Raw genomic sequence first — 18,168 nt, 5'->3', positions numbered from 1 at the left:
AAAAAAGGTTACAATGGCCTCTGATATCCACATGCAAAGCAGAAAGTCTTATCCTTCTCACTTCAGTTAGTAGGAAAGTTTATTTTGCTTAGCTGTCATCAAGAATATTTAGTCCATCATTTTCAATGTGGAAATTCCATTAATAAAAACTTGGTGGAGTGAGAAGTGACTCAACTTCTAGGAATAAATCTTAAAGACGTTCAGATGATCAGAAAATCTCTAAATTATGGTCTTTATTAATAAAGTAGTACATGTTCTGGATAAAAATGATCATCATTTGGATACATTTTGACAAGAAAAAAAAAGATGAATGCTTTCTTGAGACAGAAATTTGTATTAATTATACTTCACTGATGTCAGTAGAAGACTTCAGATATTTTCTATGATGCTGTTGATCAAATACTGGTTAGAACGACTGGAGACATGAATTTTCTCTCCAGACACCACCTTTAAATAGGATATTGATAGTCCTCTGTGGGTTAGATATAAAAAGGTTTGCAACTAGGAGCAACTTTATCTCTGGATCCACTACTCCCTGTGTGCACTACATGGGGAGCAAAATGAAGTTCAGTCTTTGAGATGTATGAGTACGAACACCATGTCTCTTTTCAAGAATATGAACATAGCCTGGCAGAAAAGAGTACGGACACTGTGTCTTTGTCTGTCAGACAGACTGTGTCCACCCCGGGAGATAAGTCAGAGAGTGCTGGAAATTGTTCCTGGCTTTCAGCCACAAAAATTACTGTCAGGGGTTAGTAAGCAAAATCCCTTTTCTGAACACATTGAGTCAAAAAAGTCACATCAGCAGCAGTAAGCATCTCACCTCTTGTGCTCCTGTATATCCCCCCTGCCACATTGCAGAGGGAAGATTTCTGATGAGAAAAAGGAGAAGAGCGAGATAGATGAAGCCCTCCCTGTCTCTAGGGGTTACCACTGCACCTTATCTGGCAGATGGGAATAGAAGAGAAAGAATAAGATTGAAAAACAATGCTGCATAAATTCCTTTATCTAATGGGGACAGTAACACAGTCCAGCAGTACCACCTGATACCCAGATCTGCATTGAAACTTCCCAGTCATTTCCTACGAGTACCTCTACAGAGGGTAAAGTTTTTTCCAATGCCATGAGACACAGCAATATGGCCCTTCCAAGGAAGTTGACTTGGCTTATAGGCTTCACAAAAATAGTCTGGAATAAATGGTATCTTCCTTATATGAGTATTCTGAGTTTTTGAAAACAACATAATTTGTATGCTAATAAGGTTTCCATTATTGCAATGATTGCTTTCTTGTCCATTAATTACGTATGCTTTGATCAGTCGGCATTAGTGCTGTGCATAAAATAGCTTTACAAATATTTAATAAATGGGTTCACAATATTAGTGTTTTTAAAGATAGTTATTGCTACAAATTAAGAGATTCCTTTTCCAGCTTAGAATATGAAGATAAATATGGTCTAATTTGAGAAGCAATTGTTAGCTGTTTTGCATTTATTAATTCCTTTTATGAGTGATAGAAAGAGAGTAGAATCTCCTTTTAAGTGCTATATCCTCATTCTAGCTGGGATTCAACATTGTCATATCACTGCAATATAGTGAAAAACATCATAAATATTCATTGAATGCCAGTGGCAGAGAAGGAAATACTTTCTTATTCTAATACCACTTTCATTTAAGATAGATGAAATAAAAGGCTTCTCATTAGTTATTTTGGGACATTTAATACTCTATAGGCACGCCATACACTTGGCCAATTAGCATAGATGATTGATGACAAGAATTCAAAAATAGAAGTAGCTGATTTCTAAGGGCAGCTGTGAGTACAGGGTTTGCTGCTATTCTACAGAGCAATGCACTTTGTCAGAGTATTAAAAAGAAATTTAGTCCCATTCCATTCAGTGTGAGTGTGTTGACCAAGATAAGAAAAAGGTTATGATACTGGAGATAGCCAGAGAAAATAATGGAATCTGTCATTTGTCTTCCTTCGGGCTGTTTAGATATTATTGCTGTCTCTCCAAGAAGCCAAGCATCTGATGCTGGAATGCTTTAATTACAGAGGTGTCAGCATGAGCTGCAACTCACAGTGCTTATTTGGAACTTGTAGTGCCGGATCTTTTGTAGGAAAGTGAAGAGTACTGCATCTTTAAGCAATGGTTTCTTTGTTTTCCAGTGAGATCTCTTCCAAGTTTAAGGCTTCCTAGATCTTGAAGGTTTGATCTCTTAAACTGATAAGAAGGCTTTTGAGTATGAGGCAACCTTCTCTTTCCCAGGGAATAGAAAAACAGGCAAAGCAATGTCTGGGCTTCTGTGCTTGCCTTGAAAAATCTAAGCTTAAAATCAGTTCAGCAGCCCTGCAGGAGAGTTTCAGGCCTCCCTTCAGCACAAGCTGAGGTGCTGCCAACAGCATTCTCAGTGGATTTACCCTGGCATCAGCTTGCTCAGTTGCTATTGCGCTGCTGGGGCTCAAACAGCAGTTCAGCCCAGCTCAGTATGATTCAGGGGTGTGGGGCTGGGAAGGGAGAGAGGGAAATGAAAACTCACCCTGTATTCAAATGAGTCCTGTCCTTTCAGAATGTAAATTTGGGGAATTAGTGTAGGTTTGTGTAGGTTTGTTATTGTCTAAAGTGTGCAGTTATGAGTTAGTAAAGATTATCTCCTCTTTTGAGTGATATTCTGCCACCCTCAGACTTTTGATAGGCACACACACATTTTCTTAATCAAAATTTAAATATCAGTATTTTCAATATTTAGAAAATTGTTTTTACAGTTTCAAAAGGAAAAAAAATTATTTTCCTTTCAAACAAAATATTTTTAAAGTCTGAAAACTGAGATTAGCCTTTTTCCATGGGAAAAAATGTATGCAGGTTTTTTCTTATTTTCCAGCCTTCTTTGTATGTCTTTTAAAATTTATTATTTTTTTTTCTTTTCATTGCAACTAAGTAAGGGATATAAAAATTTCAAATTCTCTTATGTGTTAAGTAAATTAATTGTGTTATTCTGCCGAATTATCAGAGGAGGGCATTAATATACTTTAGGAATACCAGAGGCATTTAAAGAGAGCATAGGTGGGCATAGGTGTCTGAGGTTCAGAGAACAGCAGCCCAGAATGGTTCCTCTCCAGTCTCACTTTCAGGACACTGAAATTCAATCCCTGCCTCCATTCTAGAACATCAAGTTCCAATACACTTTGTGAGGGAGACAATTCAGACTGGCCAGGTAAAAATCTTCCTCCTATATAAAACCAACTTTTGTGGTGGAAAGATAACTCAGCTGTTTTTCCTTCCTCTCCTTGTTGCAGCTCTGAGAATAACTAGTCTGCTGAGAGGAGAACTACTTGTTCTCTGCACAAATATAGTTTAAATAAAGAACGGGAGAATCTCCTTCAAATAATACTGTGAGCCAAAAAGTAAGAATATGGCAAATAATAGGAGGAACCTGAAAGCAAGAGGGAAGCTTAAAATGATAAGAAGATTCAGGTTCAGAAGCAGTCTTCTGATGGAAATATTGGAAGTAAAAAAGGCTCCCCATACAGTGTTTTATAACTCCAGGAGCTTAGATAGGAATATAGCCCTATGAAATGCATTGATGGGTAATAATTCCCTAATTCCTTTCCAGTTCCAAATTCACTCTCTCTGATTCTGCCTGTACTTCTCTTGAAGCACGAACTGAGAGCAGTACCTTTAAAATAAGTGCAAATCTTTTTTCATTTTCTTTATTTTTAGGGGGTATTTTAGGGGTTGGAATTCTCTTTTGTATTTGTTTGGTTTTGGTGAGGGTAGAGGATTTTTTGGTTTTGTACTTGGTTTTTGGGGGTTTAGGGGGTTGGTTGGTTGGTTGGTTTTTAGTTTGGTTTTGTTTTGGTGGGGGGTTTTTTAGTTTTTTGTTTTGTTTTTCTGGTTTTTTTGTTTGTGGGATTTTTTTTGTGGCTTTTTTGTTTGTTTGTTTTTTGGTCGGTTTTTTGTTGGTTTTTTTTTGTTGTTTTGGTTTTGGTTTTGGTTTTGGTTTTTTGTCCAGGAACAGCTTAGCGGTGTCTGAGCTGAGAAAGGAAATTCCCTAGACTAAGCTTGCTAGTCTGGGAATCTGTTTGTACCTTTAGACTGACACCAATCTTGTTTTCCTATGTAGATTTGCCTACCTGGGTGCATTTGAATTAGTCTGCATGGTATGGTGTAGATAACATCCTGCGCATGGAAATGTGTGGGAACATGGGTAGGAAGAAGATGCCTAGTCTGTAGCTATTTCATAGCACTAGCTGGACTTTAAACACTACCTTGAGTTAGAAGAAAGCCAAAAACAGGACTCACTTTTCATTAACTTGCTTTTATACTAATTTCCACAAATTAGCTGGTGTAACTTAAGGGGTAACTAAAGGATATCATCTGCTGTCTTATTTTCATCTCCGCCATCATGTCCATAGGGAATCCTGAAGAGTTTTCCAGTCATATATTTAAAGTGTATATTGAAAAATACACTTTATCTGGGAAGTGACCAGGTATGTCTCAGAGTTTCAATATGGCATTGATTTTAATTTTAGGTAGAGAATGTATTTAAAACAACAAAGTATTTCATAAAAGTTTTTAAAAGCATCCATCACAGTGGGAAGATATTTAAGTATCAGTAAGCCTTAACTTTAGTGTTCTGAAAGTGCAGGAAGAGTGATCCCAAAGGAATTCTGTGACTCTAAGCATCGCTTTATGGAGTCTGAAGACAGATGAACCTTTGGGATCTGTGACCTGTGCCAGCAGGAAAACTGCTATGTTGTCTAGGATCTGATGCTACATGGCACAGATCACTCAGAAACCAAACCAAGCCTCTTCAGCATCTTCAGACCTGAGTGTTTTACAAAGAACCTCCCATCTTTCCTCACCAAAACTGCTACATGCAGAGATATAGTGAATCCTTAAAGAACAGAGAATCTTTAAAGTGTCAAAACTATGCCAATCATATCTTACTGACTCTCTGTAGGTTGTTGGCACAGGTTAGAATAGCCTGAAGGATTAAAAAGGACAATGAAAAGGGCTGAATTTGATTTTATTAAGAATATGCTGGTTAGATCTCCTTCATGCCACTGCCAAGCCTGTTCAAATCTCTGTGCTCAGCAATGCTAATGCTCTTCTCTGCAGATTTCAGTCAGAATTTGATGCTGATGAAAGCATCACCTGGAGCAATGCAGTGCTGAATAAAGGGAAGAGGAAGAAACTTCTACTTCATTATCATCAAACATAGCTCTCTTCAGGAGTCCTTTCTGATAGCAATATAGACATAATCTGAAATTTTAAAGAAAAGTAAATCTGAGAGTCCTAGGATTGGAAAAAAACTTAGGCTAGGCTTTCTGGCTTTACAGAAATAGCCATCTTAAATGTCATAACGATACTGGCAATTGCCAAGTAAAGCCAAAACTACAACTGGGCTAAATTAAAAGGTTGTTAGAAGCTTGCTGTAAATTTGGATGAACAAAAATTTTTGTTTCATTCTGTAATGAAAAATGGGCCCATTTCAGCGATGGTTATTGGGAAATGTATTAGAAAGTCAATGTCCTGGACAGCCAGTTCCCATGGGCTTTGAACTGTCTTGATTTGCCAAAGAAAAGTTTAAAATACTCTAATCACTAGAAACATTTTATGAATATCGAATTAAACAGTTCTTATGTAAGAATATGAGTTCCTATGTAAGAGCTTGTACTGTGTAAAAAGAGAGAAAATCAGTGTTAGTGTTCTAGACCTGGATAGCTGCTCACTACAAAAAAACCATTTTTTAGCTTACTCAGTCTTCCCTGGTCAGCATCAGTTTACATTCTGCCTGCAGGGGAATTTTCGGATGTAAGGAAGCTGTGTAACACTGGGAATGAGTCTGCTATCACAGTCTTTTCTCTACCCAGTAGGGAGAATCATCCACAACTGACAGGTGTACATACTTAGAAAGAGATTTGTTAAGCTGTCTGGTGTATGGAAAATTTTTAATTCCCCTTTCCTGTTAAGGCAGTTTTGAATTAAAGTTGCTCATTTAGAAAGATAATAGTCTGAAGATACTGTGCTCAGCACTTGCACATGGGTAGTGCCAGTGTGATCTGTTTTGGACATGAAGCCCTTGTTAATAACAGAGGCTGCATGCTTTTTAGAGAAAACAGAGTAAACAAAGTAATCTCCTGTGTCCAGCCAATGTGACAGAGCCTGGGCAGGAGGTGCACAGAGATGAGGCAGAGGGTCCTGCAGTCATTTGGGTCATCATCAGAACAAATGAAATACAGCCTGTGCGGTTCTGCTCTCTTCTGAGGTTAATGTAGTTTAAAGAAAAGGGAAGAAATTACTTCAGAACATCATATGAAATTGCACTGTTGAAGAGATGGAACTGCTGCTTAATGCAGTGTCCTTAAAAGGCTTTTTGCCATCTTTTATGAATCATTCTTGCAAAAGCAGAGGGGAAAAACCCCATGGTGGTGGAAGATAACATGCTGTTGCCCTGTTTCTACAGACACAGAAAGCTAGAAACTGAAATCATCAGGGACTCAACCTCATAAGAACAATCCTGAACACCACCACAGCAGTTCATATTTACTCTTTTATACACAGTGGGAAGGGCTTGAGTTCCTAGTCCCAGTGCTTCAGACTGTTTCCTTTTCTCTCACCACCTTGAAAGACAGGTTGTTTACATCAATGATTTTATACACTTCTGGAGGAGATTGAGTGAAGAGAAAAGGAATTACATTTCTCATGCTTCAGAGGCCAGCCACAGATCAGGAAATTGGCTAAATACCAACAGTCAGCGCTGTTATATATCATATATATCACCAGACTTGAAAGCATTTTTTGCACACTGTTCCAGGGCCTGTCATTTTGTTTCTGAAGCACTCAGAAAAAAAAAAAAAAAACTTGAAAAATAGCTTCTCAAATATATGTTTCATTTCAATTTCTTTCCTGCCATGCTTTTAAACCTATGACCACTAATGATGTCCAACATAGAGCTTGCCTGATCACTGACAGAAATGACTCACAAAAAACCCTGTCACTGGGTAAAAATCATATGGCCATAAAGAATAAAAGAGCATCTAACTGCTTTGCCTTTTGTTGGCCATAAGCCCAGCTGAATATGTAAAAGCACATTAATGAGTAACAAAGCATAAAGGTTTTGTCTTTCTTCACCTGCAATGGCCAGCAGGTGTGATACTGTTTGATGCATGATTTCCTGGCTAGCATCCTTTTCTCCCCCCTTTTAGCTGCTTATGAATTGCTGGTACCTTGTCAGGGACATTATTCCCTCAATCTTGATTCTGTGTGTAAACGAAGTGCTCAGATGTTCATAAATGATGCCTTTGCTTGCTGTGCTGAAAGAAATGCTATGATTGTGCTGTCTCATTTCAGCATAGCTGTGTAAAATTGTTTAGATGCATCTAAATGCTAATCTAATGGAGCAGCTTAGTCTGGGCTTATTCATTGTGCTGCCAACAGCACCCTTTTATTCAGTGACAACTGATGATACAGGATTCTGATGAGATGGAGGAAAGAAATTCTGTCTGTTCCTCTTCTGGTTCCTTCACTTACCTGAAAAAAAAGACCAAAAAAACCAGTTGAAGTTCTGCCTAATATATGGTAAAGATCAGCTAGCAAAATATTAGTTAGAAATAGAGGCATCCTTCTGCACAGCAAGAGCATTTGTGTTTCAGTTATGCCTTTGTCAGGAAATAAATAAAATTGTAACAGGGGCTTGGAGAGGAGAGAGAGACAAAATAAAAAAAAAAAAAATCCCCTCTCCTTGGAAGAAGAGGCTGAATGGGCTGAAACTCATCATTTAGAAGGGAGTGTAGTGGCAGCATGATGAAACCATTTTCGTAAGGCTTCCAGTACTTTGTATTTCTACACAATCCTAGATTGAGGATTTAGGTGAATGATAGGGACATAAAGATGCTATACTTAATGTGAAACTGTAGGTGTTGATCTTCAGTTCCCATTTCTTCCAGCCCAATGATATTAGGAGATGCACTGTGGCTTTTTTTTTTTTTTTTTTTAGAAAACTTGGTTTTGGGAAATTATTTTAATTCAAGATAGTCTAAAGAAATTTTTTTATGTATCAGGATTTTTTTTTTTATTTTGAGAAACCCTATTACTTATTTTGTAGGCATTTAAGGTAGACAAATACCAAAGAAGAACACAGTGGGCAATGCCACAGACTACTTGAATTAGCTAATGCTAACCTAACAAAGATCTTGGCAAATATGAGACACAAAGCCCACCTTTTATGTTAAAATCGCCGTATATTTTTGTCCAGAACAGGTTTTGCCATGGGGAAGGAAAAAAAGGAACTTAGATGTCTCTCTTCTGGGTTCTTTATTTCCAAATTGCCTCTGATGTGAATCTGTACATCTGCTTATCCCATACTTCATTCTTATGAGCGGAGTTTTTGTAACCTACTTAAAAATCATTAATATTTCCTGATCTCTGACCTATCTCTGAGATATAATTTTCCATTTACCTCTCTGACTTCCAAGAGCTCACAGCAGCTATATAAAATATATGAAGTGTCGCATGAGATCCGTAGAGTGGGTCACGTCCCAGTCCTCTGTTTCTAAATGAAAAAAATATATAAGTGATCCTCACTCAATGCAAATTTCAGGTCATTACCTGCTGTGCAAAGGAATAATGTGGAAAACATCACTGATGTTTCTGTGTTAGGCCAAAGTCCTAATAGATGAGTGCCTCCTAGTTCCAGTATTAAGGGATTTGATGAATGCCAATTCTTTATTCTTCTTTTCCATCACTCTCATGATTACCAGATTTTTTTTTCTCAGCAATTGTCTTCCAACAATTTATCTTCTTTCTTCCACACTGTTTTTCTCCATAACCAGTGTTTTTGTGTGTGAAAAACTACTTTGTTTCTGGGTATGTTTTTTAAGCCTATGCATAGCATTGCTATGGTGCAGATTGATACTCAATGTATGGAATTAAGCTTGTTCATTTTTTTCCTGCTATTTCATGCCTGCTCTGTCATGGCTAGAACAAAAGTTCCTGTTTGGATGAGAATGCTGGTACTGCTTCATTTAGAAAATGTTAGCCAAGACCAGGTTTTTAGCTATGCTTCACCCTGCTCTTTGAGCTGCTCTGCTGCTCTCCAGACAACAGGGTTCAGTTACCCAAAGCTTTTGGAAAATTTCATAAGGCAGAAAACAGAAAGGAAGAGACATCCCAATGGACTGTAAACTGTTTCAGATTTTAGCCCTTAATCTTGAAAATTTTGAAGGAAACACCTTTTCTGAAAATAGACTCAAGGCCTGAAAAGCAGCTGTCACTGAGTCTGCTTTGATCAAATGTTCTAGAAACATTTTATCCACAACAGTCTAAAGATATAAAATCATGGACTGAGAAGCATTGTTGATTTGATGGAGCATTTTAATTTTAGTCACCTTCTGCCTTCTGCTCTCCTCTCATTTATCCAAAGATGATGGTTACCTCTTTATCCCATAGGGAATTACACCTTCGCTGCTGTCTACCTGGTACCCTCTCTTGCACTCTGCTTACCTCTTCTGTGCTTAGCTCTTTGTCTGCAGCTGAATGAGTGATGTAACTAGGTTGAAACCAGAAGAGTAGAGCACGAGCTGCCCTCAGCTGGAAGCTTGCTGTTTTGTTTCAGAAGTGAGGTTATACTTGCAGAGCTGAAAGCCTATTAGGTAGAATAAATGATACTCCCCTTCTCTATAAACACCACTGTCTTGGACATGAAGTTTGGAGGGTGGAAGAGGCTAAGGATTCAAGTGTGTAGCTCTTCATTGCCCACAGGTTGCAGAACCAAGAGCCACAGAATCCCAGCTTGCTGCTTTGCGTGTGTCAGTAGCTAAGGAGTCCTGAATGAGTAAATTGAGTGCAGCACATGAGTAACAGGCTGTGTGGATTGCATGAAAGCATAGAAAGACTTATAAAAGGATCTGGGCTAACAGAGAGTGTCTTGCTCCCTTCCTCCTACCTCCTTCTGCTAGTACCTGCATCCTTTCTGGGCTCCTTTGCGCTGGCTCTGGTTCAGTAATTCAGAAACAACATATCGCCCACTTATCAAAGCAATAAAAAAACAAAAACAAAAAAAAAAACCCAAAACAAACAAACCCCAACCAACCAACCAAACAAAACCCCAAAAGACAAAACAAAACCCAAAAAACCAAAGCCATTGAATGTATTTTGCTGGTTTAGCAGGCCACTACAGCTCACACAGGGACCTGATGAATGCTGAGCTACCACCAGGTAGGTGTAGAGCTAGGAGCAATGTAAGAGGCCAGTAAGTTGCCCTCTGAGTGCTGGCAAACTCTTGGGTTTCCTATCCTGGGATGCTTCACCCTCCTTGGCTGGTACTTTTATTGGACATAGACCAAAAAGGAAACTACAAGTTCAGAAGTACACATTGATTTCAGCAGATGTCACAGAACTTCAAGAGACAGATCTAATTTTATATATTATATAAATATATAAAAATATATGAAATTATGTAAAATATTATTTTAATTGTCATAGTTATCTTACTGCTTTTCAGGTCTTTCTGCATGCATTTATTTAGATTGTTTACTTGTTATCAAATATCTCACTCAAGTACCCCAAAAGTGAATGAGCTAACTTTTTTTTGGGAAAATACTGATGGTCAGTTTTGGAGTGGTGTAGTCTCAGAAGTTTCATGAAAAGCCACTGGCTTTAAATGCTGTTATATGAGGAGATGACTTGTCTATAGGGCAGAGTAGCCCAGATTTCTGGACTGAGTGAAGTGGAGCTGAAGCAGTGTCCTGAAATGTATTGGCCCATCAGAAAGCACTCGGGGCACAGAAGTCCTGTGGTATTTGACTGTCTTGCATCCAGCTGTGGTATTTCTGTCAGTGTTCTCATGGTGTTTCCTCTGATGGAGGAGTATTTGTGTCGTTAATTTAGCTTGAATCTATATTTATGACATTTCAAACCAGCAATAAGATAACAAGTATAGGCTGGGTAAATGATAAACAGTTGAATAAATAGTTGTTAGATGCCATGTGGTAGAAGACTGCTGAATGAGGAAGTAAGCATGGTCTAAAGCAGACATTTCCTCTAGGGATAGTACTAAAAATTATTAAGTAAATACTATGCACTTATTTCTGTGTTTACTAAATTTGAGATAGTTTGCAGAAGAAAGTACACAGTAAATTAAATGATGGTCAAAATGCAGACCTGGCCCTGACTGAGAGAGCAGTTAAGAAACTTATGAACTCTGGTTTGATTGAAGAAGACAAAGACAACTAAAGATATGAATGAAAAAATATGCTGGCTGTGGATTTCAGTGTATGAAGAATAAAAGAATTCTAACTTTGGCGTGGGCCTTTGTCCAGAGCTGAATAATAATACTGTCAAAGATAATGCAAAGAAAATTGTAATAAATACTAGTGCTCAGTAGCTCAAAAAGAGTTGATGACATGTTCATAACATAGCAAAGAGCCCTGCTTTTTAACCACCAGAAAAAAATAGAGAAGCATTATATGCAGTTCCTTCCAAGTGGAGACAAATGACTGCTGGAAAGACAGGGGATGTCCCGTGTGTCAGAAATAAATCCAGTAATAAAGCCAATAATGTGTTGGCTAATAATTTGTAAGTGTGAATGGATGATGTGGATTTCTTATTCTGACCACAAATAAGGGACTAATGACTTAAGATAAAAGGGAAAGACTATATCCAAGGAGGGTAAAAATGTTTTTTATTAACGGGGTGAAACAGTTACTCTGTATAACAAAGTATACAAATCAATATTATAGTTTGTGAAACAGAGCACAAAAAAGATGATGGTACTCACAAGAAATAGGGAGATGATGTCCTTTTATGTGGCAAGGGTGAGATTGATGCTCTTGAAATGTTTGATCCAATCTGGTTTTCATAATTTGTAGAGGACATTCAAGCGTTTTAAGGGAAGGAAAAAAAAAAGAAAAAAAAAAAGAAAAAAAAAAGACAATTACAAGGGAAGCAGGTCAGAGATGTATCAAAAAGCAAAGAAATAAACCTTAAAAAAACCAACAACAGCATAAGCTTCTATATTTCTGTTGTTCAAATTACCTAACTTGTACTATGAGACTAATATGGTTTATACTTACGGGTGGTGGTACATTTAAGAAAACTAAATAAAGTACACCTGTACAAAGTTGTATGATGAGTTATACAGCTGCAGTGAATCCCAAATGCAGGGATGTATTTGGGCCAAAAAAATTGAAATTCTGTGTGCTGTGGTGGTTGTACACAGCAGCAGCAATATCCAGGGCAGGCAGACTGTGCCAGGCTGAGCTCATTCAGCTCCTTTTCCACCCTCTGCTCACGTCTCTGTCTGTTGGACTCCAAGCCACAAACTTTCTATTTCCTTCCCATCAACTTTTCAAGGGTCATTGCTAGGGTGAAGATGCCTGTCCACAGCTCATTGTTCTGCAGATCAGCTGGGCAGATTCTGTTTACTCTGGCATTCATTTTTACAACTAGTAAAGAAAAAAAAATTGTAGAGGGTAGATTGAAGAAAATTAAATAGGCACCAAGACACCAGTGTGGTTTCTGTTGGTCTCCATTGGGATGACCTATGTGTAATGGAAGAGGAAAGTTTTGCTAATTTATTATTTAATTTATAGTAAAATGTGGGGTTTGTTTTAAGTGCAAGTTGTTCACTTGTGCAGTTGATTTAAATCCTTGCTCAGGACTGAGGTTTTTTTTGTCCATCTCTTGAAATAAAATTTTTACTTGATCAAGAAATATTTTTTGAATATGCTGATCGTGTTCTGAAGTAGCTAGTATCAACATTGCTTCAATTATTTTCTTTAATTCTATACAGTCCCTGATCCTTTTGCTAATCAAATCTAAATATGCCTGTCTAATGTCACAAAAACACAATGAGAGGTAAAAGAGGATTGTGTGTGTTGCTATGTTCACGTGGATTTCATAAGATCTAGGTTTTATGGTGGTCACACTATAAACTGCAGTTTGTACTGGCATATGTGCTGATGTGTGTAGTGAGGTAAAAAGGACAAAATAGTGCTAAGACTGGCTTTTGGAACATCACATCTTAATGTGTGTATTAGTAATATCTATTATTCAAACATTTGCCACCTTAAATAAAAAAAAAACCACTTTTAGTAATTTATGAATCTCAAGTGTAAAGATGACAACTCTCCAGCTAAATCTTATGGTGTGTTATCTCAGTAACAAAGAAACGGCTTGATGTGAGCTCTAGAACATCATCAGATTATAGTTCATTTCTCATGCCATAAATCAGCACATAATTCCTAAAGACAGGTTTCTGAAACACTGATTGGTTTGTTTCTTACTAGCATTACTGTGGTTTATAAAATTAGATTCAACATTTTATTTTCTATTTATATTATTTTTGCTTCAAATGAAATTATCTTTTTTTAAATAAAATAGCCAGAAGATTGGGGGTTTTGCTTCTTAAAGTTTAGCACAATATGGCTTGCACTTGTTTAAGGTTTCTTCTATTTATCAAAAGGAAATGGTGTTCTGTGGCTTGCAGAAAATGGTGGGGAGTTGAGTGTGCTGTACTACAAAATTGTTGCACTGTTCCTGCAGGGACCTGACTTCAGTACTTCAGGGGCCTTCAGTGCATCCCTTCAGTGACCAGAAAGGGTCATCCAAACAGTAATAGTCTGGTACAGAGAAATGTACTGTGGCCTCACAGGTTTCCCATTTGGTTTCTTTTACTCTGTTGTCTGCCAAAACAAAGATTTATGGAGATGGTGTTAATAAGCCAAACCAGGGATGAAGTAGAACAGCAATCTATCTTGACAACATTCAGCTCTCCTCTACAGGTTCAAAATATTAAAAATACTTACCCTAAATGAATGAAACCCTCTTCTTTCATACTCACTTGACTACATAGCTGAACTAAGGAGGAAATTTACCCAGATCTTTTCTTAATTTAATCCAGAAAGATGGGATACAAGATTGGAGTGATTTCCTAGGGATATGTGAGAAGGTTTTAGCATTACATGACCATTATATTGAGAAGTATAGCACCACAAATGTTAGTACCAACTTAAAGACATTACAATTGAAATGAATACTAGGACACACATGTTGGTATAGTATAAAACTAAGCCATAGGAGCTACTGGTATCCATAATCTAGTAGGATAAGTATATAAGACAAGATTAAAAGCTTCTAGAGCCATTTGGAGAACTGTATGGTGGGTGAATGAAGTGGAAAACTATTTTCTTGTGTGATCTTTGAAGGTTTTTGCATCTCCTTCATAAAGCAAACAGTGAAAATCAATTGTTTGCATATATCTTATCATCTGAAATTCAGGAAGCTACTGGCTTTATTGTGCTTCCATGTCCTTGAAATGAAAAGTGGGTGGTAACACTGGGCAACTTTCAAAGGCCACTTGAAATCTGTAGAAGAGAAGGCTTTAAGGACATGTTCTTGAGTTATTTTGAATCTTTTTGAATCTTCCCTCTTCAGATTTTAAACATTGCTTTGGTAATTTTAATAGTCAATGGAAAATTAAAATGTTAATGTTAAGCTGTATTATGAGAGATTTATAAAACTTTTAAGGTGTTTATTTATTTCATTTAGGGTGATGTTGTTTTCAAAAATGGAGAGAGGATGGGAACCATCAAATTTACGCAATTCCAAGGTAAGTTGCAAACAATTTTTATTATATTATGTATGCAGTTTCAAACTTTTATGTCAGTTTGTGTCAATTGCATTTGTTTCAGGATGTCTTAAATATGTAAAATTATTTTGAAAAGGAACTGCTTGGAAGCTGCAGAAAGGAACCTAATAAGAGTTTATTACTTTTTTTAAATGTGGTGTTCTGAACCTTGAATGCTGTGAGGTATTTCCAGGAATTTTTATCAATTACAATTCCCATATTTATAGAAAGTACTGATCTATAGCAACCTGTACCTATTTAAAAAATCCTACTGGTCAGATAAGCATCCACTTCTTAATACAGTTTTTTTTCTTTAAAACCAATGTGAAGTGGAATTTAAAGAGGATTTTTGTTGTTAGGCTCTTTCAAGTTAGTTTTTGCGCTCTCTGAAGACTCACTTTTGACATTCTGCAACTGCTTGCTAAAAGTTGCTTCAGGAGTCAGTCCCTCAGCGTGCAGAGGACACAAACTGCTGACCCCATCCCTTGGAGGCAACATGCTCCACAGCACAACTCACCAAGCCTGCTGCATCCTCTCAGCCTGAGCCGCTCCTGCAGGGAATGGTCTCAGCGGCAGGGACCGCAAATGGAGCCGCAGGGATTTGTCAGGGGCCATTTGCAGCCAGGATGAGGTACTTACTGGGAGAGGTTTCTGCAGAAATGGTGATTCATGTTGTACTTGTTTCTGCAGTTTATAGAATGCAGTTCATGTGGGTTTTTTTTCCCAGGCCGAGGCTGAGATAAAACAGGAGATGATTGCATTTGCATGGTCTCGTGCGGGTAGTCGTAAGCTGGCAAATTCTTTTCATACAATGCATGAGAGAGAAGCTTGCTCTCCCTTTGTTTTCAGGAGAGCTTTTTAAACATAATCCTGCTGACCAAGTTACAAAGGCTCATTCTTTAAACAGAAATTGTCTGACGTATGGACATTATTATTAATGAACAGCAATGCACTCAAGGGGTTCTGTTGTTACTCATTCTGAATTACTGAAGCAATCTTCAGAATTGCTCTTGCCTTCACAGCAGTAAGTGATGCTATTAACTCATGCTCCCGGAAGCATTTCAACCCACCAAAACTTTGCAGACACAGTAATGTAATTTAGGAATTCTTGCTCAATGCTAATGATGAATATTGACTGCTTCCTCTTCTTCCTCCCCCCTGCCCCCATTTTTTTTCCATAATAGTGGTGTTTACAGCCACATGAAAGAATCATGAGAAAATTTTTACAAGAGGTGTTTATTCCTCAAGAAGTCTGGAGGAGCTCTAATGCATTTTGCCTAAGGTAGCTACATGCACCCTCTAGAACACCTGAGCAAGGGGGAAGTTTGGCATGTTCCCTCTGCACATTAAGGATGTGATTTGGGATCGTGGGGAGGTGCAATATATGTCATCTGAACTAATCCAGAAGAGCAGTAGAAGTCCAGAATAGCTGATTTTATATTGATTTTTATCTCCAACCATTCAAACTGAGGTTCTTTACAGTATTTTCAGTTTCATATGAGATACTATTTAATACCAATGGTTTTATCGTCAGCTGAAATATTGTTAGATCAGTAAAAACAGAAGAGACAGTCACCCGTTTAAAATCCCTTACAATTTCAGAATTACAATTTCAGAAGTGATTCAGGCACATACTCAGTATTTTGATCATCAGATAAAGGTTTCCAATTAATCTACAGAAAAAAACCCCTCAGGCATCCTGTGGAGAAATGCCAGAGAAGGGCTGGATTTCTACCATGCAAGCAATAGTTGGTCAGCACATCTTAAGGCTCATCTCAAGTTTTGTTTAGTTTCTCACCCATTTTGGAAATAAAGAGAATGTGCAAAAATGTTTGAGAAATTGAAATAAGGAACAGTATAACAATACAGATGAAAGCTTTCTTTTTTTTTAACTACAAATGATAGTCTAAATATTATCAAGGATTTTTCTGTTCTTCTTTTATTGGTATTAGTTTTGTTCAAAGCTTTTATATTCAATACTTGTGGTATAATTGTAGACATTATTAATTTGTTCAAAAGAATCCTTTATTGGTTAGGAAACTTTCTATAACATTCTCATTAACATTTAATAATTCTTGGACTATTGGGAAAGTTCTTAGTAATCTAAAGAAGTTAATTAAGTTCAGTGCTTAAAATGGTAAATGGGGTTTTCCTTTGTAGTTGTAGCTATTAGGAGTGATCAAGCATGAGACAGATATACCAGTCATTGGTTAAAGGTTTTTTTTTTAAGAAAACAATAGAAATCATGATGATTTCAAGGAAAAAAGACCACATCAAAGATGTCTTTTAAATGCTTTTGTAAGATTAGTTGTAATTATGAATAAAGCTTATATTAAAAGTATTAGTAGGTTATTATCCAAACATAATAATTAGGAATATCCAGTGTTAGTGTTCCATACTTCAAGAATCAATTTTTCATCTACGCAGCTTTATAATTTATTTAGCAATTTAAATTAAAGTTGTCAGCTTGTCACAGTTGAAATAATTCAATGCAGAAAAATAAAGCAGATAAATAGGTAATCATGTATCAGAATATGGCCAAAACCTCTGTTCCTCATTTGCTTGGGTAGAAAAATCAGCAGGGCAGTCTCAGGAGCTAAATTTTCTGTTCTTTGCTGGAAACTTTTGTTTTAATGAGACTATCTGCAAACATTTTGGCTATGGAAAAAGCAGATAAGCACATCTGCCAGAGGCAAGGCAAAACCAGCCTGTGAGGGTTCAAGGGGTAACTGCAGTAGAGCTGACACAGTGTGATGAAATTCTGAATAGCTGGTTTAATTTTGGATCTAGATACAGTTTTTCCCAAACTCATGCTAGTCATGCCTCTTTTTCAGCTTCTGTGCAGTCTGTTACTTTTGCAAGTGGTCAAACAGATGGTGCCAGAGATAGCTGTGACCAAACTGCTTGCTGCTGTATAGATCATGAATACTTCCCAGGAATTATTTAGTATGCAACAGAGAATACAAAGCACATGCAATAGCATTTTCTCCTCCTACGTTACTGGTAAATAAAGAGCAGAGTGTTAGTTTAGCTGAGATATCCAATTGATGTTTGAAGTTGACATCCTTCTGAATGAATGGCAGTTTTTCCATGGGTGCAATTTAAGAACTCTTCTCATAGTCAGATGCATAGTTGGAGTAGATGGTCAAACCTTTTGTCTAGTGAGAGCTGAAAAAGAGTCCTGACAACTTTTGGGGGCGTATCAGGGAGCAAGGAGGGCAGTAACAAAGCCGAGATTGTAGATTGCTCTGATACGGGAGGCTTCAAGAACAGATCTATACCTGTCCTTCAAAATGTTTCACTTTGGCAGATGCTTTCTGATTAATCTGACTGGAGCCTAGAAGGCACCTTGCTTTTAGTCAGACTCCTATTTCTGTGAGGCATTAGACAAAACCTAAGACACATCTGTGTTGAAATAGGTTAAAAAGGAAAATGAAAGAATTTTAAACAAATACAAAGGAAATGTGCAGAAATTGTGCTTTGTGTAGATAAGAACGAAAGTCTGTGGTACTGCATATTGGAAAAAACTTTAAGGA

The 18,168-nt window shown here is 37.3% G+C and overlaps 1 protein-coding gene across 1 annotated transcript in view; it reads left to right on the top strand.

Moving 5' to 3' along the window:
• The window catches only part of GABBR2 (gamma-aminobutyric acid type B receptor subunit 2), a 457,309-nt gene that overhangs the window by 246,664 nt on the left and 192,477 nt on the right, over window positions 1–18,168 (top strand). The window contains exon 8 of the mRNA XM_054285350.1: window positions 14,554–14,614. Coding sequence (XP_054141325.1) covers window positions 14,554–14,614 — 61 coding nt within the window. The remainder of the gene's footprint in view (window positions 1–14,553; window positions 14,615–18,168) is intronic.

Source organism: Melozone crissalis, unplaced genomic scaffold, assembly GCF_028551555.1.
Source record: "Melozone crissalis strain CALT ecotype California unplaced genomic scaffold, PUWL_Pcris_2 ptg000042l_1, whole genome shotgun sequence".
NCBI classification, from domain to species: domain Eukaryota; kingdom Metazoa; phylum Chordata; class Aves; order Passeriformes; family Passerellidae; genus Melozone; species Melozone crissalis.
This window is presented reverse-complemented; position numbering and strand designations above follow the sequence as displayed.